The sequence below is a fragment of the Zeugodacus cucurbitae genome, chromosome 6, assembly GCF_028554725.1.
Source record: "Zeugodacus cucurbitae isolate PBARC_wt_2022May chromosome 6, idZeuCucr1.2, whole genome shotgun sequence".
Lineage (NCBI taxonomy): Eukaryota > Metazoa > Arthropoda > Insecta > Diptera > Tephritidae > Zeugodacus > Zeugodacus cucurbitae.
Window position 1 is genome coordinate 1,003,957 of NC_071671.1, and position 26,989 is coordinate 1,030,945.

The following is a 26,989-nucleotide window of genomic DNA, read 5'->3' on the forward strand; positions in this document are numbered from 1 at the left end:
GAAATTGTATATTGTTTCGTTTTTCTAGCATTATAAATACATATAGTTTTAATATATGTATATCCATAGTCTTTTAAAAGTAAACAATTGTTTCACGTTGATGTACAGGGCGATGTGAAGTAAAAATAATTGGAGATTTATATTCAATAATTTATCATCACCCTGTCTCGAAGTGTACCGGTATCACTACGGCCCCTATATGTTGCTGCATCAACATCTGGATGGAATTTATATGTCAAACAACATATAAATAAATATCTGTTTTTCAATATACTGACGATATCGAAATATCGTTTTTTTAATAAGTAATACAAAATTTATATTCGAACAAAACTTGTGAAATGCTTCGGCAATTACTGGTAAGCTCCAAACAAACAAATAGTTGTTGCATAATTTGCGATAAATTGATAGATGTACATGAATGTAACAACTTTGTTAGACCCAGGGTTCGCGTCGGACGATGTTGCGAATGCGGATATTTTCTTCCAAAGTTACAACTGGGGATGACACAGATAAAGGAAAGGTGTTGAATAATGCCGATGTTCCAATCATCGATTATGATGATCCAGATTATCTACCGCTTCCGGAGTATCCTATGCGACCAGATGAGCCACTGCAAGTGCGGAAACAACGGTAAGCCACAAACCTATATTTATTCATATAATCTAAGTTCAAAACTCAAGCTCTTATATAACCTCGTAGCCTTATTTATCAATCTCGAAAGCGTGGTATGCTGGAAAATGATTTGATACTAAGTACATTTGTTGCACGTTACTTGAAAGATATGGACGCTACACTCACAGCACAATATGATCAATTAATTAATGGCGTAACAAATGATTGGGACATATACTACTGGGCCACCAATGTTAAGCCAACACCACCGGAACATGATAATGATGTTATGCGCTTACTTAAGGAACATGTGGCGAATTCGAAACGCGAACAACGCCTGTGCCAGCCGAATTTGTAAAATCATACTAATGTTATTGTTATGAAATTAGTTTTTATTTTCTGTTGCTTATGCACTACTAGTTGTTAACAAATATTTTCAAACAAATAAAATAATCGCGTACTTACTTACGAAGTTATCCTAACATCGTTCAAATACTTTATATAATTGTGACAAACTAGTTAGTTCATACAATTGCTGTTTCAGATTATTTGGTGGGAGCAAATAACGTTTAAAAGATGGATATAAGACATGCTCTACAAGCCATTTATGCCGTTGTGGCAGCGATTCCATTTCTAACGCGCTTGTTAATGCATAAAATTGAGCCGTTTCACGACAAAAACTCTCAAAGCATTCAACTTCTGATTCCCAATCTACTTCAGTAGCCAGACGCAATATATACATCGGTAAATTAGTGCTGCTAGGATAGTGTTGAGGTAGAATGGCAGGTAATGTCTCCAGTTGACCTTCCTCATTTATCCTTAAAGAGAAGTATTCACGCATTATAGGAGCCTTTTCAATAAGAATTTTTGATGCACTTTCAGCAAGCTCCATTTTGTCACCATCCTCAGGGGACCATCCAGCTTCTTCGCACTCCAATGCTATTCGTACGAGCTCTTTAATAGCTAGTGGGTTCTCTAATTTAATATGAGGAAGATTTTGAAATTCAAATATCAGGCGCTGATAAAAAAGTTCTTCACTGAAATAGAATAGGATGTTGATAAGTTTTCGGAATTTACGCTTAATGTAACGAGCTAAGATACATACCAAATGTATACATGTAAATGTAATGTATACATACCAAATGTATCTTAGCCGAGCGAAGATACATACCAAAATTTAGAAGTGTTGCACAGATATAATTTGGTTTCATGTTGAAATAAAGCATATGTTTGGTCCACTGTTCCAACAAAAACAAGATCCTTCAATATTTTTCGTAGTACGACATTGAGTCGGCGTTCTACATTTCCTTGCATCTGTTTTATGCTTGTAAGCAGCACTCCGGACTTGCGTGTTGTATTTACTTTAAAGCTCTCATCTTCAATACGATCGAAAGAAGTTGTATTGAAATCACTTTCTTTTTCATTGGGTTTTTGTAAAATAAACTTGTCCATTTTTTGTTCCTTAGAATCGGTTCGAACACGATCTTTGTCCATACGTTCTTTATCGACATTTTTAAGAATGGTAACATTTTCACTATCCTCCATATCCGGATCTGTTACACCTGGCAATCGCAATTGTTTGTAAAATGTACGTGACGTGTTGCTGCCTAAAAGTTTCAGTTCTATTCGACGCTTAATTTTATCAATAATTTCATCCTCATATAGAAAATGAACCTCATGTTTTGTTGGATGAACATTAACATCTAAATGTGTTGGTGTTATTTCGAGACTTATATAAGTAAATGGATGCATGCCTTTCGGAAGATATGTACTGTAGACATTGTCAATGGCTGCCTTTAAAGCTGAGTTTGGAGAATACAAACATACATATAAAAATATATTAATATGTGAGAGTTCTTTTCACTCACCAATTGATTCTACGAGACGATGATTTATGAACAGTAACATTATTCCACGTTTCTCTGAGTAGTCCACTTTGGTGACCAACGCTGTGAATTTGAATTTATGGACATCGTCTTGCAATTCAATAGGCAATAAAGCACGACCAATTTGCGTTCCATAAATATTAGCGATATTACACTCGCGTGTACTACGTCCCATCGTGCGCAATATTGGAGCTTCACCAAATTTCTTGAGTGTGAAAGCAACGCTTGAATTATGTACAGCATATTTGGAGACAACATCACAAATTTTTTGCATTTCTTCAGTTGGCGATTTCAAACACTGCCTCCTTTGTGGCATATTGTAAAACAGATCTTCGACCGTAATAATAGTTCCCTGATTCCCTGCACAAGCTTTTGGGGGACCTTTCATCATTCCATCTTCATATGAAGCCCTGTAATAGTTAAACGTTTATACATATTGAAATGACTGAGAAGTGAATCCATACTTACTTGTAGCCGCACGATTCTTTTGCTGTTTTAGTTTGTATATTCAAATGAGCTACATGGCTTATACTAGCCAGAGCCTCGCCACGAAAACCAAAAGTTCCAATATTGCTCAAATCTTCAAATTTTATCAATTTTGATGTTGTAAAACGTTCACAAACTATCGCAAGATCCTCACGTCGTATACCGGTACCATTGTCTTGTATCTGTAATAGTTTAAGACCGCCAGATTTCACAGTTACTTGAATATGTGTCGCATTTGCATCCAAGCTATTGATAAATAAACGAATAGGAAATATTTTAAAAACCAAGAGAAAGAGCAATGGTGTGTGTACGATGATCTTCCAACCTATTCTCGATGAGTTCTTTAAGCGCATTTGCTGGCTTTTGTATAATTTCTCCTGCAGCGATTCGGTTTACAACAACTTCATCCAACTTCTTGATCACCCCAGGCTCCATTCGTCCCAGTTGATATTTGTCCTTTGGCTTTTCTCTCAAAAATCAGCTGGGAATGAATGTACAATCGTTATATGTTCATATTTATATATATTATTGATACAATTGTTTTCATACCTGTTGTAATTGTAGATTTAAATATTCTGAATATCAAGTACGATATAAAGAATGATGACATAAATTAGTTATGATATTCTGCAAATAGTACCAGTGCGACAAAAAACTAATTTTTTTTAAATATTATGTGCGAAATAATTCACTTTACTTTTCTGAAATAATTTTTGAATTAAATTAATAAGCCACCAATTTCCGAGATTACGGAATTTCTGATATTTGTTTAATTGTTTCTTTGACATTTTCCACCAGTTGTCAGTGGTGCTTATGTTTTGTGGTATAGCAGAGAACGTTAAATATAGAGAAGGTTCATGGTGTGCCGATTGTCAAAGTGGTCCTCTTTTCGCAGGGGTACTCGCCAAGATGAGCGTGTTTCACCACAGAAAATTATTAGCGTGTTTCACCACAGGTTTAACATCAGCGCACTCGAAAATAGCAGATTGAGCTGTTTCAGTGTTAAATGAGAAAAATTGTGTTAATTTGAATGTTAATAACTGTACGCTTATAGATTCGCTTATATACAGTGCGCAAACGACTTGCTATATAATTTCATTTACATTTAATATCAAAATACATACGTATATATGCAAAACTTTATGATTTATTCCATAAAATGCTTTGAAGTATATAATGAAATAATTATTTTATATACATATGTTAAAATATAATATAATTATATACTGCATACATATGAATATTTATTTTCTTTGGTTATTAAAAGTTTCGATAATATACCAAAAGAATAAAAGTTGGCGCATAATTTGTAATTATGTGTGCATGTAAACAAAATCGAAAGAACCATACGCATAATGTTTGTAAATTTGTTTACATGCATATGTGCGTAAATATGAGCCTCATGGTTCGTTGTAAAATCTTCGTTGCCACAGACAACGAATGGCCGCAAATTGTGATTTTTTGTTCTCAAGTCAAAGCAGTGTCGCACGTTCGAAGGGAAGGGGTCCAGGTCCCCAACTCATGTTATCGTTTGAATTTTTATGTCTTGATTCTTACAGAAATCAGTCGTAGTACATTGAAATATGGCATAATACATTGGTAGAATATTTAAATACATTTAATTATTTGTATTTGCTAATTGTAGGTCAATACTATACAATACATAATTAGCGCATTTATAATTAGGGAGGGATCACTTGAAACGCCTCTGTAAAGCTCGATGTGTCGAAGGTTTGATGGCCGCCTGCGCGACGTCAAAACGACGCAACATTGCGTTGTTGGTAGAAAATCGGCTTGTCGTAAATATGTATGAATATGTATGAGCATGCAAACATATGGACATAAATTTTTGCGAGCCTCAAATCAGAATTTTTGCTGAAAAATATTTTAAAAGGCTATGTTGCCCTTTTTGTACCTAGGTTTTTGCGATGTTGTAAATTTTCCTTCTGGAGGGAACATTAGAAAAATCTTCAATTTATGATTTTTGTCATCGTCGCGAAAAGCCGTTTGTAGACATGGCATGCGCAGGGAGGTGTGTATGGCGTTGCTTTTATGAATGAAGCAACTTTGCCAAGTGAATGTGCGCTTGCGTTCATGAATGAAAATGGTTTTGTTGTATGTACTACAAAATTTGGCTTCGTTGATTGGCTGCCATATTGACTTGTGATGCTGCTTATGCGTTTGAGGCGCTTGTTGTTTTTGTAGAAAATACTTTTGATTTTTTGTGATGGTGACAAACTTACGTGTACGCATATGCGAATGTAAGTTTGTGTATGCATTACTTGTTCGTCAATGACATACAAACATATTTATGTATATGCATATGTAACAATGTGTGCATATGACCTTCACTGATAAGTGATAACGAGACAATACGAATTTTGGAAGATGTCCATACATATGCATCTACATATGTATGTATGTACGTAAGCGCTTTTGTATATATCTAGGTATACACATGTATGTATATACAAGTCTCATATAATGAAATATGTAGTTAATTTTAGTATTGTAAGAAATGCATTTAATATAAAAATAAAAACATTTTTTATGAAAGTAGGTATATTATTTTAAAACATTACATTCATATGTCGGTCCGTTTAAACATGCCGACAAATATGCCTCTGAAATCGCATAATTTATTTGAATTGAATAAATTTTGCATGCAGTCATAAATAAATATCATATTAGCACATATGATTGCATATAAATGTATCAATATATAAGCAAACGGGCTAACATTCCGATATAATAGAAATGTAAATCTCTGAGCATATTTTTCATTTAATACTCAGCAATGTTAACTTGACGCTGTTAAAATTTCTCCTTCCGAGCTGGCTGAGGTGAAACACGCTCATCGTGTTTTGTTAGGTTTTGACAATTCACACGCTGGTCCGCAATTGGACCTTCTCTATATTTAACGTTCTCTGGTTAGTCTCTCTTTGAAATTGTGCGGAAACATAAGTGAACGTAAGTCGGCGTTAAGTGATGTATGGATACGTGCATGGATACGGATGTTTATAAAGTATTGCAAAGTGTTGTCGCGTTTGCAATAAATTGGATCCTTAATGTGTAGAGTATTGTGACTAATAGTGAAATGTCGACGTCTATAATTGAAGTACTATTCAATCGTGAAATAAATTTCAGTGTTTAAATGTAGAGATTTCATACAGAGAGTTAAAATTCTACAAGGAATTGTATATGTATGCGAATGTATGTAAGCAGCAAGTAAAAACGCAAAGTGGATAAAGCAAAGCGAGAAGGTAGTGCAGGCTTGTGTGTGGTGCGAAAAAGGATAAATTTGTTGAAAAAATTGAATGAAAGCATGAAAATGGCACATAATTGTTTTTTTGTTTTTAAAAAGGACTTCATACACGTTCTATTATAAGAATCTGTGTAGGTACTACATATACCAATTGCTCGAAGATTCTGAAAGAAGATTTTCTGCTATGTACAAGTGGCGACCGGTTTCGGTAAACAACTCGTTACTATTGCTGCTACGGGCGTCACAATCATTCTAAAAAATAAAACTAGTTTAAATTAGAATAGAAATACTATTTTAATAAACATATCTTAAAATAACTTAAATAATTTCGAAAAACTTAAACTTAAATACAATTTCTAATTGGATGTAAACGACAATGACTAACAGGTATATGCTTATTTGTTAAGTACCGCGTATGGTTTGTATATAAACAGAACACATAACTATTAATACATAAAAAGTATAACATGCTACAACAAAAATTAAAATTCGTGCATTAAAAAAAATACCGCTTACATGTATGCTTGTACTCGTTCTACATTTGTTCTGTCGTATCGTCTTCAGTTTGAAAACATGCAAACATAATCTACATATCAATGTGCCAATTGTTTAACTCTGAGGACATTTACATAAATATTTGACTATATTTAAGTGCAATATATGTATGAATACATACACTTGTATGTATATACTTGAGTGTTGAAGTAAATAAAATAAATTAGTGATAACCGCAACAGCAATAAATTAATGTGAGTGTATTTAGTGAAAAAGGAGGCGCTTTGTGCGCAAAAAGTTAAATAAAACCATATTGAAAAGAAATTTTAAAATTCAAAAAGTTAACAACAATGCCAACCAAAATGTTTTTGTTTGGCTTGATTTGTATGTGTTTGGTTGCGGTGGATGCTAGGGATGTAACAGCGCGTAGTGATGCTGCTTACGGAAGTAAAACAACAACAACATCTGAACCAGAAACGCACACTAGAACTCTTAATGAAAAACGTAAGTTGACAATGTTTCACGCTACTACTAACTAAATATTAAATTCGCAAAAAACGTAAAATTTTAATAACTAAATAAAAAAAAAATAAAAGAATTGTCATAACAAATTAAAAGTAATCGTTGACACTTAAGTTTGCATATTGAATAATTTTATGTGGCGTTAGGCTTATAAACAATTCACTGTGTTTATCTTTTTTAATTGATTTTCGTTTATATTTTTATTTACATACATACATACATATTTTATACGAGTATACGGCCAAATATATATATATATATATATATATACGGTATAAAATTAACCGAAAAGATATAAGTGGCTTTGAAAATTTGAATGATACTTGCCTCAAGTCGGATGCTTCTCGTATGCCAAGTTTTTATTTCGATGCCTTCAACATTGCTTGAATTGTCTGTTGTAAAGGCAATAAGCCATTCAAAATGGCGTTATATGGGAAGTAGGCATGTTTGACTTCCTTGTTGATTGTCGATTCTTAGCACACACACACAGATTTGTTGGCACACATGTGCTCGAATTAAGTAGAACACGACTCATAAGCACGAGTATGTGTGTGTAACTGAAGTGCGGAAAGTATTAAAAGATGATGTCAGTCCTACTTTCGGTAATGTGGTGGTTGCGGCACACTTTCTACACATACACACGCAACTTTAGTGCAACTAAAATGCAGTTAAATACTTTCATTTCGTACTGATTGTATCTTAGGACACAGTTAAACATTCTATACTTGTTGAACTGAATATTGACGCATAACTTGGCTGCAGTCTTTCTGCAAAGAATAATTCAAGTACAAGTTGTTACAGTAGTGTATGAGAAGTGATTTAAATTAGTTTTAAAATATTCATTTTATTTTTCAATGCAAAATAGAAACTATATATTTCTAGTACAAGGCATATGCATCACATGCAGAACGTATATGAAAACATACATACAAGCGTATGTATGTACATATATGAATTATGTGTACTCATATGTGATTATGCGTTCAGTATGCTTAGAAAATAATAAACAAAAAAGTACGGAAAGTTGGTAGCACTACAAACAGTTTCCGCAAGCAAACATGTGCGACAACGCCGTGGGAAATAGGAGCACTCCACAACTGCACGAGTATTTCCATATGTGCGAGGAACTAACAGGAAAAGGAAAGCATCGCGGCAATACTCGAGAAATATACACATACATACATATGTACATACATATGTATGAATGTATGCTTGTATGTATAATGTGTCTCTGGCCGTTTGTGAAGCTGAAAGCTTTGTTTTGTTGCAAGGCAAATTTTAACAGTAATCAACGACGCAACTGTGGCGACAGTGCATACAAATGAGCGGAGAGAAACGACAGCTCCGGTAATAAGCGCCGTCACAGGAGCAAAGCGAACAACTTGCCTGCCGTGCCGATAAAGGAACAAGCAGCAAATTGTATTTAATAACAATGCCGCAACGAAATGTGTGTGAGAGTATACGTAAATATAATACTCGTACTCTAATGTACTCTAATTGTAATTTTCGACCACTGTGCCTATCTGGTATTTGGGGTTATGTAATACGGACCTTGCTTTACAGCACATATCGGTAGAACTCAACGTTACGCATTCAGTGGGCGCACTGGGTGCACGTTAAGTGATTTCCGGCAATTACAAGTCATTAATTTTCGGTTACGCCAAAGCAATAATGTAAGAACAGCCGTTATACGGATGTGGAAACAACGATTTGTAGCTTGAGCCGCAGTGGCACTATGTAGGGCCGTGACAACAACACACACTTCTTAGTATTTTTCGCAAATGTGTTAACTAATGTCGCCGTTACGTTAACCGTACGAGTATGGGGCTATGCGTGTAACTGTAATTAACTGCCGTTAAGAAACTAAGTTTTATACAAGCAAGAAGCTGTGGGTGGAGTTTATATCAGCAGATGTCGAATTGTATGAGACAAGAACATGTATGCGAATATAGGTTGTATTCCGGTATACAATACAGTCCCGTATTCCGTATTGTAATAAGTCTCTAGCAAAGTGTATACGAATTACTGTCCTTTATATAATTTCAAAATATTTCGGTAAAAAAATATTCGGTCTTTTGTCGGGTTGCCTAATAATGGAAGTTATACCAGTCTGGTCTTTTAGGGACCACTTTGTTTTCAGTTCAGGAATTCCATTATTATTTTATTTCATTATTATTATCCTCACTGGCTAGTATTTAGCTAAATTAAGTAATATGAAGCATATATTACACGCATTTGAGTTGTTTAGCAGCAGCGCTTTGTTGTGGTCAACGCTTCACTTCATTCACTGCGGTTTTGGTGTGCGATTTAGTTTGACGCCTAACTGATTGTGGCCATCGTGGTTGAAAGACATCTGTGAATATGCACACACACACACACACACACACACACATACAATGACATCACCAAGCGAAATATTAAATTTTTCCAATCACTAAACAAAAACATGTATTTATTTACCCGGCAAGTACTCGTATTTACGTTTACCGTTAGTACTGTTGACAGCCCGTTGCACCGCGGCTAAAATAAGCTTGATAACCTTTAGATTAGCTAAGCGTTGAACCAGACTGGCGAAAGATGACCGGAGCAAATATTTACATATTATATATACACAAATATATCGGTAAACACGGCATTGTTACTAAATACTTAATTGAAAGTCGACATAGAATCAGTATTCGCCGTTATGCCTGTCGTCAGACACAATTTGATACATATTTGCTCGACTGTTGGACGCCGAGGTAGCCGGGTTATCGGCTGTCAATGAGCGATTATGCTTGCTTGCGGTCGGTGTTGTTGCTACGAGTATATTTATGTATTTATAGGGTTGCTGATATAACTGTTGGAGGCAGTTCTGGGACCTTCATTTATATGCACATGCATCTGTTGAGATCATCGTGTTCATAAAAAGTCATTACTTCACGCCTGAATCAGGAATCTTGAGATCAATTATTTCAGCATCTCGTCTAACTTAGCGCACACCTGCCCACAGCAGTTCAGCCGACGAGTTGTTCGTCAGCTTTTCCTATGCCGCTCCGCTCCCTGGCTCACATTCTCATTGTCACCAACAAGATTTTTATAGCCTTTAATGGCAAGCTGTGTTACTATTACTCCAGTTGTTACATGATTAGCTTGATTATCACTATCGCTGTCGGAGAAGCATGAAATTTTACGTCACACGCTTCAATTGCATCTATAAAACATAACATATACGTTGGCTTCTGAATAGAATGCCATGATTTATTCTGTGGAAGGCAGCGCTGAAGTCGGGTATAAAAACAAATTCGGATTATTGATGCTCGAAGTTCGAATCGAAAATTATCTCTGCTCTGTACCTATGCGTAATTTTTGCATTCCTTAGCTATTTCTTCTCTATTTCTTCAAATATTCTAACCCACAGATTAAATTAACTGACTTCTTATTTTGCTCCATTATTCTACGCATTTCCCAACCCCCATCCCCTTACACTTGCCAGTAATTCGTCAACTACTTCAAAATCAATTAACATATTTTGTATGCGGTACGGATTTTCGAGTATACTTGTATGCCGTCTGCGGAATGGTCACATCTCGCGCATTAATCGCTTCGAAGATGGTGGTACTCGGCAGAACCGTCTTGCGGCGTATGCTCACGCTGCAGTAAAGTGAAAAAGTGAAGTGTCACACACTTGCCACTTGTGGCTGCCACTATGCCGGGTCCAAACACCTACACAATCAATTTAGCGCAACGCTTGCGTGTGCTGCCGCAGGATAAGCTCGCCGGCTATAACATTTTTGTCTTTTGGAATTTTTTCTACCTTAACACCCAGCGCCTGTAGCACCCTGCATCTTACCATACTCGACTCTTCGCAGTATTCGCGTGCAAGCAACGAAGAAAGGAAGCTAAACGAGTTCAGCTGCACTGCATCCAATTCACTTTTTATCCCGTTTTTTATTTGACAGGCGTCAGTTGATTGCTGACTCTACACTCGTAGTTGCTGTTGTTGCATTGGACGTGTGGCAAGCCGTTTGCAAATATCGTAAGTTTTCTGCGTGAGTAATGGAGTGATAAGAGTGCGCCTTAAAGCATTTGTGCATTTGCACTTCACACTCGTGCAGCACGTACCCAGCCGAGAATGGTTCTACACATTGAGTTTGCCTCGCGAGTGTGTGGGCATGCGGGACGCATGTGCATTGACGTTCGACTCTGTTGATGTTGCACTTGAAAAATCGGTGCGGCTCGTGTGCTGGATATTTATTTACCTCATTCAATGGGCCGCCAATTCGAGTGGCAAATGCAATGCACAGTCATCGAAATGTGGGACACAAATATTAGTGGAAAAGTGCAAAAACCAAAAGTGTACATATGTTTACATAATATATATTATGGAAATCGACGCGATGCTCGAGCAAACAAAAAAGTGCTTTTCATTCATTCTACTTTTCTACTTTGCATTTGCCACTCGAATTTCAAGGGTGCGCTTGAGTAAAGTAACACCGCTCGCTAAAGAGCGAATGTTCGATTGGTGACTTAACTATATATACATTTTAAGAATATGCAACACACCGAAGGCCTCTAACGTTTTACCAATAGCTCTCCTCTTCCTAAACCTCGCCCCAACTACAGTTCTAACTCTCTGCCGCGTTGTATCCCGCAAAGACGGATGATGCGGCCACTGATGGGCACTAGTAAATTGCTGTCTATTTAATTCTATTTAAAATCGCATTTCATTCCTTGACAGCTGTGGCTTTTCGCCTTGCCAGCTGCAGCTATCCCTGTTCCCTTTGCACGGCGCTATCTATACCTTCATTAAAATTCTAAACATTTTCATTTTCAAATCATCTGCAAATTGTTCACGGCCAATAATTTATTTCGCCTGCCATTTACTCTGACAGCAGCCGGCGTTGTGGGGAGTTGAAATACTTAAGCAAATAGACACTCGAAGTCCAGGGAGAGATTTTACGCGTTTCAGCAAATTCTTAATTCAAAATCAACTTAAGTACGTGGGTTTTATGGGCAAGTGTAGGTGCACTGAGTGGCGGAAAGAAGACGTACGGCAAGCGCTTGCGGAAATTGTAGCAATTTTTTAACTTCCACACAAATTACACAAATTCGCATTCCAGGACCTTTCGTCGCCTTCGTCTTTGGCATATTTTCACAACTTAAAATAAGATACATAATTTTTATTGTTGTAGTATTAGTCTTTAATTTATTGGAGGAGAATGGAAGTAACCTTTGACCTGAAGAATCTTATAATGCCCGGGATTTGGTAAGACATAGACTCATGAGGACAGAGAACAAACCTCGATGGTGAGGCTTAAGTATCCACTGTTTGCATTGACCTAGAGTCTTAATAAGGAAGTATACTCAAGACTCAAGTAAACGAAACGATTGGCAGAAAGATTGGATAGTGAATAACTAGTGTGCTACAGAAGAACGCAAATAATTTGTGTAAACTAAATGCACCGTTGGCAGACTATTTAATGTTATGTTTGACCCCTATTTAACAGACTAAGTTACAAGTCTGGTAATTTGTCAACTTCAACGTTTTTCTCACCGCGCCATTCTTATGATTCTTCATTCGCTTTGACATCGTTTGACCGATTTTTCATTGCTGCTCTTCATGGTCGTACTGAAATCGCTCAAATTATGCAGGGCAAAGGCAAACTAATGGTAGGAAATGGAATTTTTTTTTTATGCTAACAGTGAATAAAGCGAAAGTCGCGGAGCACTTTTATTAAGTTGGTGCGATTTCGTTTGTGTCGTACACTTTCTTATTCTAACGACAAGTTTATTACCCACTGAGCCAATAAATTATACGGTCTTGAGATGAGCAGTGGCGGATCGGGTAGGTCAAACGGTTGGCTGTAGCTGCGAAGAACGAGTTGCAGAGCAATGAACATATGCAAGTGGATGATGGAAGAATATTGGCAAATAATAAAGTCAGCGAAGTGTTCGAGTGCTAAGTCTTAGCAGCATACCTCGTACTTGAGTACTGCAAGTCCATGCCACAGTGGGCACACTGGATGTGCTGTCCCGCGAAGAGATGTCGCTGTGATGAGGCGGCACAATGGGGCTTTGGCGCGCAAAGTCAATGTACTTTCGGTGCATTTAAACATACATATATACTCGTATGTATATAGATTCATATATCTTGGCGATTTCCATGCCTGCTGCTGTTTGCTGCCGCATTTTATTATTTGCCATTTCGTTTTTGTTTGCCTTGCTTACGAGCCTGTCGTTTGTGTGCGTAGATATGGTTTTTGTTTGGCTTTTCCATAGACTTTTTGTTATTTGCTTTAGTCGCGCTTCGCGGCCACTCGTAAAAAGTCAACAACGTGTCATAGCAATTTGCACTTTTTCTTCGTCTACGGCTGCTAGACCGTTCGAGTCCATTAGCGCTCCGCTCTCGTTGCATTCACTGACAGTTCAGCGAGCATTCTGTATGGAATTAGTGATGTGGTTGCTTTCGGTCTCTTCTTGTTTGGAGTACAATCATATGCCCTCATACATTTTTAATAATGTCCTGTGAATTGAAGGCGAAAAAAAACGCGGACGTCACTCAATGTGTCATTAAAGTCAAAATGTTATAAATGCAACGCTGCTCAACAGTATATATGTATGCAACGTGCACATGTCACTCAGATATAGAGTAGTATCAATTATGCATTTGGTTTTGTGACGCCAAACGAAAGTTCATTGGTTACAATATTATGCACTTCCATTTAGATTTCAAAACGCAAACATTTAAAATATGCACAAGTGCTAGATATTGTTCGAATTGCTGAGCTATAAAGAGCTAACTTAATTTTATGGACTTTCTCCAAGCATTCGCTTCCATATTCTCTATGTATACCAAATCCCGTGTGTACATTTCGAAAAAGTTTTTTTGCTTACATAAACATAAGCATTTATTATTTGACATCCTCCCTGGTCCGTCATTAACGTTAGATCGCACATCTTTCGTGAGCGTGTATTCCCCTAACGCAGATTATTAACTAAGTTTTTCCGCTTCACTACCAAATTAAACAGTCCTATTGCGCTACTTGGAGTCGTCGTCGCCATCAACAGTGTCGTCGTTGCTGTGTATTAATTTGCACAAAAGTTGGCAAACTTTTCTCATCTTATTGTCGGTATTGTCAGCAGCCTGCTGGCTCATTTGAAACCCAACCAAACCCACATTGGTTGCAAGCTTGCCAGCTTGTCTGCTTGCCAGCTTGTCTGCTTGCTTATGCACAAGGAGCCCTCCAACTTGTTGTCCTTGGTTTCAAACATAATGTTTCCTCAGATACGCATCAGCATACTCAGTCACACGCTAACGTGCCTGCCTGCCGTGCAGGAGTCGTGCGGATGCTGAGCGTCTAGGCGCGAACGGTGGGCGCTCGGACGCGTGGCGTGCATGGGGAACGTGTCTCCGTGAGTTCGTGTAGTTGTTGCCGGCATGAAGTTTCTACGCTCATTTCCGGCTATATTACTTAATTGTAACTTCTACTTACTCCTGAGTGTATGCTTGAGTGGACGAGTGTGTATTCCCAGCAATTAGTTGACTCATCTTTTTTTTCACAGACAACATACCAACTAGGACACAGTTAACTACAGTTTGGCAAGATGAGACGCGTTTAAAACAGAAAAATTCTTTAGTAGTTTTTGCCATCAGAACCCTCCCCCCCATTTTGGCATACATACACTTCGTAACGAAGTTGGTTGCTGTGGGGCGAGTGGTCGCTTGATCGCCGCCGTGTTGACACGCTGAGTGGCACTAAACTAGCAGATTCACGCGAAGATACCTACAAGCGTATTATAACATATTTTTAGTTATATGTATACATAGTTTCACCCCAGATACGAGGTGTGTTCAAAAAATAACGGGAATTTTCGTTTTTTGAAAAAAGAATTTATTCAATCGTCTACATGAATGTTGTTGCCTTCAATATAGTCTTCATTTCAATCGTCGAGAGACTTCTTAAACTCGATTTTTGCGATAGCCTTTGGTTCTTTCAGCGATTTCTAGTATGCTACTTGTAAAATGACGGCCCTTTAAGGTTATATTTAGTTCTGGATCACTTAGAACCCGTGAAATTTTAAGTTTTACGGTTCCCGTTACTTTTTGAACACACCACGTAAGATTTGTGGATGGGTACTACGTTCTTGTTTTGCTTTTATTTACAAATTAACAGTATCATTTTGCATTTCCTTGCTTGCTCTTCGTAGGCGCTGTGTCATTTACACTAGACCGTGCTTATTGTCATTAGGTTCCTTGTGGTATTAACATTTTAATTGTTTCATTTACATTAATTTATATTCATTTGGGATTCATTGTGTATTCATTCAACTCGCCACTCATTTCCAACACCCATTTGAGGGCTGGGGTTCATATTTTCGCAAATGGCGCTGACTTCCAATTGCGTGACTTTGTTCCCCACACATTCCTGCAATTGCTCGTACATACTCGGACGTTGCTCTAATTAATTTGTGTACAAAATAGACTTTCGAATACGCTGAAATCTATAAATATTCGCAATTCTTTATTTGCCTAAACATTCGCACAATTTGTGGCGTTGTCATCAATTAAGGGGGTTTTCGTCTGTTTTCAAGTTTTTTCTTGATAAATAATATTAAAATAATAAATATATATATTTTTTTAAGTATGCACATCATAATAATATATGTAATAAAGCTCTCTCAAATCGTTTAGCGCTAAGCAACAAATTTCCTAAATTTAAATTAAGATTGAAATTATTCAAACAACAATCCGAAACGTTAGTGTTATAGTTGTTGTGCACTTATACCGCCTCCAAGCTTGTAAGCGAGCTGTAACGCGCTACAACGCGCTGGTACGCTTGAGCGTTATTAGTACTTTGTGTCCGAATGCGACAAGGCATTAATGGTCCATGGGGCACCGTCCGCATGGTGGCGCACACACGAACGTCGCATATGAATGTGTAAGTTTATAGGGACTTAACGAAGAAACCCAGAAAATGCGCAGATCATAATTCATCTATACTGCCTGCCTGCTGGTGGGCACTTATGCCTTTCAGCGCGCTTTAATCGAATTAACTACTCTCTCAATAGGAATGAATTAAAACCATTTAAGCCCATGTGGCTGGTCAACGACAACGATCAACAATTCTGTGCCACAAATTACGAAAGTAAGTGAGTCCATTATTGCTTCTTCTTCTCTTACGCTAACATATGAAATGTGAGGCGCGAGCTTTTGAGCCGCTGCGTTGCTAATGACGTGTGAAAAGAAGCTTCTATTGTTGATTTGGGGAAACCGAAAGTAGGAAATACTGATATACATATGTATGTAGAAAAGAAAAGAAAAAAAATAAAATGCTTGAAAAAAAAATAAATTCTAATTCAAATTCAAAAAATAAATTGTTATCGCAAAAATTAACATAAATAAAATTTCATGTTTTCAACTATTTTGATGCATTTTGCTTTAAGGGGTTATATACAGTTAGGAGGTCGAAAAAAAGGCATTTATCAAGAATTTTTTTCTAAGCAAACTATTTGGTTTATTGATTTGAAACTTGGCAGGTATATTATGACAACCTTAAACTATATTCACCTATTTTTAATTGCTAAAAATAATTATCGGGAACGTTGATATTGCCAATTTTGCAGAGGTCCGCAAAAAAAGGCCTCTTGCGGTGAGCGCGATATCTCTGGACTGAATCATCTAAAATGCAAAAAACAAATAAATTTCATTAATATAATAAATAATCTAGTGATTGATCGAATGAATTAGCAAAAAAAAATTTTTTTGACAAAATGGCGGCTACTCAAAGGTTCGATTTTCGATTCGATTTGTTTATAAAAATAAGAAATTTTCATCGGATGGGGAACTTCGATTAATTACTAAAAAATATACTTAAGAAGCTTGTGTAAATATTTCAGATCGATCGGTTCAGCCGTTTCTGAGAAATTTTTCTCACCGACTTTGAAAACACCGTTTCGAGAAAAACGAGTTTAAAGTTTTGAAAGCACTTTACATGTAGTTGGCGCGCCTTCAATAATGTGTCTATAACTTCGAAAATATTCGTCGGATCGACTTGAAATTTTGTGTGTGTATACTCAAATATATATACAGTTGATCTCCTTTTTACACGGTTTTTTTTTGCACGGTTTTTTTTACACGGTGTTTTTGAACACTTTCAAGATACCAATTTTACACGATTTTACTTTTTTTACACGGATTTTTTATTTTAATTGTATACTTTTTTGCAATAAAATCAAAATTCCATACGTCAATACGTCACAAATCCATTGCTGTTAATAGAATTTAATAAATTCTAAATTAAGTTTAAACTAAAAAATACAAATCTGAGATTCGAAAGCCATTGAAAAGGTTGCAACAATTTCAATACGTAAACAAATAAATGAAGCTGTATGAAGAAGTAAGAAAAAAGAAGACACAGCGATTAATGACGGAACTTTGAAATGTATTATTTTTTACCATTCCCAGAATAGTTATTGTTTGTTCCTTCTAAAAGTAATATGTACATACATATGTATAATACCAGAAAAGTCTATAACAACAACAACAGTGTAAATTCTCACTGTACGAATAGATAGATTTTCATGTAAAATTAGATCTCTTTTACACGTTTTCTATTTTTTGCACGATTTTTTTCTTAAATTGGTCCCAATAGTGAGTTTTATATAAAAATTTGATTTTTTTGCACGGTTTTTTTTACACGAGTAATTTACTGTCCCAGTTAACCGTGCAAAAAGGAGATCAACTGTATATTAAGAAAACGCAAAAAAAAAATCGATTTTTTTTGAAAATCCTAACTGTATATAACCCCTTAATTATAAATACTTTTATACTTCTTGATACAATACAAAATGTATCCATTGAATAAGGTACGTTTTGAGACCGTTCCTAAGTTCTATGTATTGTTTTCTCACTTCCGAGATTGGAAATTTATTTACTTCTATTTCTTCCCATCTTTTGGGTAGTTTTCTTTCATCTGCGACAATTCATATCTTCTTTCAAAAGTTAATATCCTCTCTGATCAATTTTACATTGAAATGCTCAATTTCTGAATAAATCTGTATTATTTGCTTGACTTGAGATTCTCGTGGGCAATTAAAAACATATGTAAGTACCAAGTTTTGATTTATAACACTCAATTAAACGAATATCAATTATCACGAATTTATTTATTGTTGTATTAATTTTATCACTACTTGGAATTAAAAGGCAATAAAAGTTCCAAATTGATAACACAACATAAATTAATAATTTCTGAGTATTTTTTATTAATTAATTGAAAAAGATGAATTCCAAAAATATCTCAAGAACATGCGCATGTAATTGTAAGCATCCCTCGATTTCTTATGTGTATGATTGATCATATGACCACCATTGCCATGCAGAGTAATGAGTTCTTCAAAACGCGACAATTGCTTGCATATTGATATATGTAACAGTAACAGTTTCACATACACACACACACACAAACACTCCCTTGCATGTAGGGACATCTGTGTGCGTGAGTGTGCGCGCTTTACAATAATGACGAATCGTCGTCGCATAACAATAGCTAAATTGTAAACTGTAATTTATAAATTGCAAATTGCAAATTGCGAATTATGAATTGCGCATTACACACACACACACTGCGCTCGCTCAATTGCAATTGCTACTGTAACGCAAGCGTTCGTTATTGTGCGCCAGGATCGCCAGCTGTCTGTTGTCATCATTGTTATAGTTGTTATTGTTGTTATTGTAGTGTGTTGTTGATGCCATGACAAAGTGCAATGCGCTCCAGTCGCAGTCGCTGTCCCATTCAGCGCCAGCTTCAGCAACAGCAACAGCTCCAGTTCCAGCCCCGTTCCACTTCACTGCAAGCGATTGTGTGGTTTTGTTGTTGTTTGCATACGCAAATGCCAGTCATTTGCAGTGTGTCTTTTGTTGTGGTTGTGCATACATAGTAGTAGGCTATGTGTAATTGTTATTGCTGTTACTGGCTCATAAATCGCACAATTGGGTTAAGTGCACGTCTTTGAAATTCATACTCTTGTACCGTTTGTATGTATGGCAGTTGCATATATCATACATATATAAACGTACGATTCCCGCCAATCCACAGATATGTGAATACGAGTATACACCGTCATACGCAGATTGCAAATATGACGCAGAGGTCTCCACCCCACCACGCTGCAGCTGCTGCTGGTCCCTCCCACTTAACGAATGCTTCATTTCACTGCACACTACAGTACAACTTCAACAACAAACACACATACACACATACACTAGCACATATGTGGTGCGTGTGTTTGACTGATGTGGCCTGCCCGCCAAGTGCCGCCTCGCTGACAATAAAAAATAGGTTCAAGTAGGCGAAAAAAACCGGCAGCCGCATGAATACGTCGGCGCAAATATGGATAATTTTATATGAAGCGCGTCGCGAATTGCAGCTTCAGCGCCGCATTTGTGTTTGTACGGGTGTGTGGTGTACACCGTATCTCATCTTGTCAGTTTAATTGACAAAATAAATGTCTTGGAATTTTTGGCAGCGGAATTTTCGCTTAAAAATAAACTGAAATCTGTTTTTGTTGGCTGAGTGCCAAATACTTTGACTTTGCTCCAAATTTTCGCTTGCATTGTTGCAAATTTTCTCAGCCAGCCAATTTTGAGAGCGAGAAAACATATACTCGTACCCTATATATAGCAGTTATAGGCCGTTTGTCGACAAGCTGACAAAGCCATTGTGTATTTATAGACAACAAAATACCTTTGAGTTTGAACGCAGCAGGCGCGAATGGATTTCAAGTGATCTAGCAATTTTAAAAGTTTAAAAATAAAAGTGAATTCCAAAACTTTGTTGTTTCGAGGTTTTCTTTTAGTATTTCAAACAATTTATACATGCGACAACTTCTTATAAACGTCGCCTCCTCCTCATTTCGCTCGTAAATTTAATCCTTTTTGCCAACAAAAAGTCAACGCCGGCCGATAGCGGCTTAACACACCCAAATGGCAAACAAAACCCGCACAAAGGTAATGAAATACAATGTCAATAGCGCGTTTAATATGCTGCCCCAGCATTGAGTGGCAACGCCTTGAATACACAAAGCGGTCGGGCGTCGGGCGTTCGGCAAACTATCTACTCGTAAATTGATTAATTTACAATAAACACACAGTGGCCAGGTAAATATTGAATGAGTTGCTTTTGCCATTAATGAAAGCCACTTATCCGCACCCACACACACACTACCATGCCCACTCGTGTGCATTGCATGCTTGCATCGGTCGTCCACTGACCACTAATGCTTAGCCCGCTTGCTCTCCGTCTCAAAGTCGTCTACTCGCCGCACCTCATGCAACGCGGATTAAGCACTTTTATTTTGCTGGTTTCATTGCCGCGATGAAGTAATGTTCTCTGTGCACGACAGACGGTCTCCATCTATTCCACACATTGCAACATCGACAGCTGCAAAGACGAACGAAGGCGGCAAATGACCATATTCGTGCGGTCAATGCGCCGGTGCTGTCAGCTCCAGCTGAGCTGTTGATGCTGATTCACAGAAGTGTACACGTAATGCTTCGAGAGTGGTGGACTCACTACGATTTTGTAGAATTATCGATTGTTACATAAACTGTTACTTGAAGTCGAGTTCGAAAAACACGTCATATTTTAAAATACAAAAATTGATATTTACATACAAACTACCATACAAATCCACTGTAAATCTGTAGACTATTGGATATATTCAGTTTGACTCGCCACGTCTTCTTTTTTCGAAGAATGTATTGGAGTGTATGTAACTTAAACCTTATACTATACAAATTTGGGAGCAATAATCGGGCTTCGGATATGGGTTCCAAACTTCCTAATAACTACTTAGTAGAAAAAGTAAAAAAAAAAATATTTTCGAAAATTCGAAATAAAAAAAATTTCGAACAAATTTCGAAAGTTCGAAAATAATATGAATCAAAATTTAGACTTTTCGAAAATTCGAAATATACAAATCGAAATATTGCGAAATTTCGAAAATAATCTGAATCAACGTCCCTTTCGAACAATTTCAGAATTTCGAAAATAATCCTAATAAACATTCGAGTTTTCTCTCACCCCTTTTGTTCCTTAATAATAACAGTAGACAATACGGTTGCCTTCATTTCATAAACTTCTCGTTACTTTTCGTCCAACTTTTGCTTTCAACCGATAAAAAGAAATGAAAAACTCTTATGTTTGTAGATCTACTTCACTTTTATGAAGGCGCTCGTACAAATTGTGTGTGCTTCCAGATTAACCCATTAAATGCTTGACAGCAACATCCCGCATGTCTTACAGCACATAAGCAATTGAACCGCCTTGAAGTTGGGAGAGGGAGAGAAAATTTCATTAAATAAAATGCAAACAAAAAGTTTAATAATCAAATGTGAAATATATGGCGTGTATATGGTTTCGTAATTCGTGGGGTTGGAAGAATGTAGTGTAATTTCACAAGACGCAGCATGCCTATAAATGGAACTGCACATATTGTTCTTACAACCCTGAAGAGTCCGTAAACGAAAGTATGTAAGCGTGTGCACTTATGGAATCAATGTAACCAAGTAAAATGAACATTTATTAGACACGCTCGTCTGTGGTATTGCGCGTATAGCCAACCCACTATGAATTTATGAATTTACGCCATGCACGGGCACGATGGCCTAGCTAATGCGGGTGTGCTCAAGCGAGCATAGGTAATGGATGTGTGAAGACGGGGTGGCAATATTGCTGAGGAGAGAGGGAAGCCAGCGCCACCGCTTAGTCGTAGTCAGTCGCGACGAGGCATGGAGCCTTAACTTACCGTCGCCAACGTCAAGGCAGTGTGAGAGTTAACTTATGTGCGGCAGAGGCAAAGGCAGTTACAGAGTGGCAGCTTTATGCCTTCATTAATTCCATGTAACTCATGCGGGCTCAGCACTACGCGCACATACGCGCTACTCCCAGCAACACATCTAGCGATGAAAATCATATGCGTAAGAATAAAGCCGAATGGAAGTTGAGAAACAAAAAGAAATGCGAAGAAAGAAAAGACTGAAAGGCAGCGAGGAAGATATGTATTGTAATTGGCTTGAGTCACGCAAAATGAGTAGTCGCAAATCGACTTTAGCTTGTTGATAATGCTCGTAAAGCGTGTGCTATGCTATGGCGCGGATGGTGGGGGGTGCGAATGGCAGGCGACAAATTGTAAATTTTCAAATTTAACATTAACGCCGACTGTCGTGTGATGGTTGGTGGTGGTGGTGTGTGCGCTTTTGTGAGCAGTAAATTGGAAAATTAACACGAAAATGTGCGCAGATCCGCATGAAAAATGAAGTGTTGACAGGGAGGAATCCAAGAAAATGCGCTGAGCGACAGAAGCGGTGGAGCGAGAACGCGGTAATTTAATTATGCTTTGTGAGGTTTAATTAGGTTAGGAATCGGATACATACACTTGAAATTTTGTTTGGAAAATTACTCAGAATTTAATATTTAAATTCAATTTCAAAACTATATACAATAAGTTTTCGGTTAGTTTTAAGCCCGAGTGCATTTTGCTTTTCTAGCTTTTGGCCAAATCGAGAGAGTATCTGGTATCGAATCCATTTTATCGCTCTCTCAACATAGTCTGACGTTTTAGTATTCAAAATCCAATAAATATTCTGAAAGTTATCTCTCAATTGGACCCACTTCAGGCTATGATGTTGGAAGTGGACAAATTTTTCACCTTTTCGTCACTTTGCTCCATACCGGATATATCTTTTTACTCAAAGTGATGTGACATATTACCCGCTGACGACAGCAAAGCTGCTTTTGGACCCGCTCGCACATAGAAAAATAATAATTTTTGCCTCTGTGCGTGCCCCAAGCCAGTCAGCTGGGTAATTTGCGGGCGTCCAGCTGCGTTGCGGCAGCATAAAATTGACGTTTCGGCATTAATGAGATTTTTCTAATAACGACAAAAGCAGACTGGAGAACGTTGAGAACATCACAAATAGACAGAATTCGCAGCTTCCATTTTGTTACCGCTCGTCATTGTTGTTTCTATCAGGCGCTTGCGACATGTTCATTGTCCTCGCTGTGCACGAAGTTTTTATAGTTTTACAGCTATTTTACTGCTGCTTCACTGTGATGGCGCATAAAAATGTCACAAAGCAGCTGCTCTCTGCGATGATGGACAACCAGCCGCTCACCTCGTACTCGCACTTGATGCCATTGATTGTCATACGTGTCCATTAAACATGGCGGGGAGCGATTTTGATGTCTACGTTTGCGACTTCCACGGCTATCGCTGTGCGTGCCGTATTGATTCGTCCGATTTGTCGGCCGGGTAACGATAAAGCATTCGGTGAAATGATGTGTGCTTGATGTGGATGGAAGGTTGACTTATCATAGGCAATGATATTGAAATAACAGTTTCGTTATATTTTGAAAGTAAATTTGCAGAAATTCTAAGAAAAGAAGAAATAACTGTGAGTATCCGCCTATTTATCGCCTATCTTGTGCGTAGCTTTAGTATAAATATATCAGCTTTCCACTCATATACGTATACGTCAACGTATTGAATGTAATGGATTGCCATTTCAATTCCACTTTTGAGCCGTAAAACTTTTGAATCCACAAATGTCCTTGTTCGCAGATAATTCCCATGTTCGCCGCTCTTATTTTCATATTCTCAATGGCGCGGTGTACGGCATCAGTTCATTGAAGCTGAACTGCGCCGTCAACGTCAGACTCCACTTCAAGTCATTCTTTGCCGCATCTTCATTAACATCGATTTTCATTTTCAATTAAGAACTGTACGTAAGTGATTAAGCGATTCCCCCCAGAGGGGCGCCGCATTGTGCAGTTGAGTGCTGTTGAGCCACCGCTGCCTCGCCTCACAGCGCGCACTGCTTCACCAACTCAGCAATGCTACATATGCCGCACAACCTTGCCTCAGATGCCGTCTTCGTCGTCCTCGTCGTCGTGAGTCGAAAGCGCGAAGTCACACAATCGTGTCGCTCCGAGGCTGCATTGCCACAGCACCTGCAACTTTTAACAACCTTTCACAAAGCTCAGCGCAGCATTCAAGAGTTGCGAAATATTCCTTTATGGCTGGCATGAAAAGCAATAACAGAAACCACAGCGCAACCAATGCCAAAGGCGAAACGCAGAGGCCATGTGCCAAGTTACAGTTGCGCGCTATGGATGGTGAGCGGCGAGGCGGTGAGTGGTGCGCGCTGTGCAGTGGGTGGCGTTTGGCGGGCGTCGCAGCACTCAATTACCCTTTTCGTACGGCTGCGGCCCATTTCGAATGCGCTCGCGCACGCCGCGTAGGTGGAGTGTGGCTGCCAACTCGGCGTTGGTGTATTAATTAAGCACCCGACCGCAACACTTGGCTGCCACGCCGCGCTCCTTCGCCACCACTTAACAACGCGCGATCGTTGCGTTATTTGTACTTCAACGTCTTCTGGCACTGCGCGCTGCATTCTTCCAAGGTTTTGAATAAAATTATGGATTTTTAATTGAAACGAACTGCATTGCCTTGCAGCAGGTGCCACATAGACGGATGTGTGCGTGTGTATAAGTGTATATGTGGGGCGCGCATTTGGCTTCTTTTAAATTGTAATAAAACGCTTTCTGCTATAGTGTTCTCCAGCTTCTGCTGTTTCTGCTGTTTTGCATCTGTTCGCTTTCAATTAATTCATGCATTTTTCATTTGTTGCTTCGTTGGGGGAACTGCAGCTGGGAAGCGAGAGTAGTGTGCCGCATTCTAGACCATTTCATGAAAGAATCTCATTGTAAGATTTTCTTTGCAGCAGAAACTCTTGGCTGGCGTCAATAATTCAGAATCGGCACAGAAGCGGGTCAATGGAACCTTTAAATTTGATTAGCAAGAATCCACAAATAAATATTTTATACGCTAGTCTGCTCAGGACGGAGTAAAAAGTGGCAGATTTTCTAATTAAAAGACGCTGCGCTGAGTGAGTTCGATTTGAATTTAAATTTTTTGGAGAAAAATCTTCATAATATTGGATCCATTCTGTGTTCGTCGATGTTTCTCTAAGCATTTATGAGTTCTTCACTTTTAAAAATCGAGGTTTCGGCTCGAAAAGATTTTCGGTATTGAAGCAGTTCGCATTAATTCGCGGTAATACTGCTAAATAACGGGTGATTTTTTTGAGGTTAGGATTTTCATGCATTAGTATTTGACAGATCACGTGGGATTTCAGACATGGTGTCAAAGAGAAAGATGCTCAGTATGCTTTGACATTTCATCATGAATAGACTTACTAACGAGCAACGCTTGCAAATCATTGAATTTTATTACCAAAATCAGTGTTCGGTTCGAAATGTGTTTCGCGCTTTACGTCCGATTTATGGTCTACATAATCGACCAAGTGAGCAAACAATTAATGCGATTGTGACCAAGTTTCGCACTCAGTTTACTTTATTGGACATTAAACCAACCACACGAATGCGTACAGTGCGTACAGAAGAGAATATTGCGTCTGTTTCTGAGAGTGTGGCTGAAGACCGTGAAATGTCGATTCGTCGCCGTTCGCAGCAATTGGGTTTGTGTTATTCGACCACATGGAAGATTTTACGCAAAGATCTTGGTGTAAAACCGTATAAAATACAGCTCGTGCAAGAACTGAAGCCGAACGATCTGCCACAACGTCGAATTTTCAGTGAATGGGCCCTAGAAAAGTTGGCAGAAAATCCGCTTTTTTATCGACAAATTTTGTTCAGCGATGAGGCTCATTTCTGGTTGAATGGCTACGTAAATAAGCAAAATTGCCGCATTTGGGGTGAAGAGCAACCAGAAGCCGTTCAAGAACTGCCCATGCATCCCGAAAAATGCACTGTTTGGTGTGGTTTGTACGCTGGTGGAATCATTGGACCGTATTTTTTCAAAGATGCTGTTGGACGCAACGTTACGGTGAATGGCGATCGCTATCGTTCGATGCTAACAAACTTTTTGTTGCCAAAAATGGAAGAACTGAACTTGGTTGACATGTGGTTTCAACAAGATGGCGCTACATGCCACACAGCTCGCGATTCTATGGCCATTTTGAGGGAAAACTTCGGAGAACAATTCATCTCAAGAAATGGACCCGTAAGTTGGCCACCAAGATCATGCGATTTAACGCCTTTAGACTATTTTTTGTGGGGCTACGTCAAGTCTAAAGTCTACAGAAATAAGCCAGCAACTATTCCAGCTTTGGAAGACAACATTTCCGAAGAAATTCGGGCTATTCCGGCCGAAATGCTCGAAAAAGTTGCCCAAAATTGGACTTTCCGAATGGACCACCTAAGACGCAGCCGCGGTCAACATTTAAATGAAATTATCTTCAAAAAGTAAATGTCATGAACCAATCTAACGTTTCAAATAAAGAACCGATGAGATTTTGCAAATTTTATGCGTTTTTTTTTTTAAAAAGTTATCAAGCTCTTAAAAAATCACCCTTTACTAGCGTCTAAGCTTTTCGCTTTGTGTCTGAAAGCGGAATTAACAATTAACAACTTAATTAACTTGCAATTAAAGTTCAAAGGCGGAGATACGGAATCAAACCCTTTCGTTGTTAGTAAGCTTAAAAATTCATGACACACACGTTGACACACATGAATACACATGAATTGAGTGCGAACAAATATACATACATACATACGTGTGACTGTTTGAATGTGTGAAGTTGCGCGTGGAAACACCTGGCGGGCAAATTGGTGTGGGCGCGTGCTGCACCTGCACTCTAATGGCATTGTCTGTG

The 26,989-nt window shown here is 38.0% G+C and overlaps 3 protein-coding genes across 3 annotated transcripts in view; 2 read left to right on the top strand and 1 right to left on the bottom strand.

The window, feature by feature from the left end:
- Positions 1–173: 173 nt before the first annotated feature.
- Positions 174–1,097, top strand: LOC105213365 (succinate dehydrogenase assembly factor 2-A, mitochondrial). Its single transcript, XM_011186106.3, has 3 exons — positions 174–359; positions 440–633; positions 703–1,097. The coding sequence occupies exons 1-3, from the start codon at positions 342–344 to the stop codon at positions 971–973; spliced, it is 483 nt and encodes a 160-aa protein (XP_011184408.1). The 5' UTR covers positions 174–341; the 3' UTR covers positions 974–1,097.
- LOC105213366 (DNA mismatch repair protein Mlh1) lies at positions 1,094–3,786 on the bottom strand. Its single transcript, XM_011186107.3, has 6 exons — positions 3,537–3,786; positions 3,313–3,468; positions 2,970–3,233; positions 2,484–2,911; positions 1,787–2,417; positions 1,094–1,652 (listed from the first exon to the last, which is right to left on the bottom strand). Exons 2-6 carry the CDS (start codon positions 3,420–3,422, stop codon positions 1,094–1,096), a joined length of 1,992 nt encoding a protein of 663 aa, XP_011184409.2. The 5' UTR covers positions 3,423–3,468; positions 3,537–3,786.
- Positions 3,787–5,923: 2,137 nt separating this feature from the next.
- The window catches only part of LOC105213363 (prolow-density lipoprotein receptor-related protein 1), a 76,114-nt gene continuing 55,048 nt past the window's right edge, over positions 5,924–26,989 (top strand). The window contains exon 1 of the mRNA XM_011186105.3: positions 5,924–7,251. Within this exon, the coding sequence (XP_011184407.2) occupies positions 7,098–7,251 (154 nt within the window). The 5' untranslated portion in view covers positions 5,924–7,097. The remainder of the gene's footprint in view (positions 7,252–26,989) is intronic.

Bases quoted from the DNA above. Each gene is read 5' to 3' on its own strand.
- LOC105213366 (XM_011186107.3), bottom strand. From the start codon at position 3,422: ATGGAGCCTGGGGTGATCAAGAAGTTGGATGAAGTTGTTGTAAACCGA. The intron at 2,912-2,969 runs GTAAGTATGGAT...TAACTATTACAG, and splicing joins AAAGAATCGTGCGGCTACAA to GGCTTCATATGAAGATGGAA. The intron at 2,418-2,483 runs GTGAGTGAAAAG...CTCCAAACTCAG, and splicing joins TCGTCTCGTAGAATCAATTG to CTTTAAAGGCAGCCATTGAC.
- LOC105213365 (XM_011186106.3), top strand. The intron at 634-702 runs GTAAGCCACAAA...ATAACCTCGTAG, and splicing joins CTGCAAGTGCGGAAACAACG to CCTTATTTATCAATCTCGAA.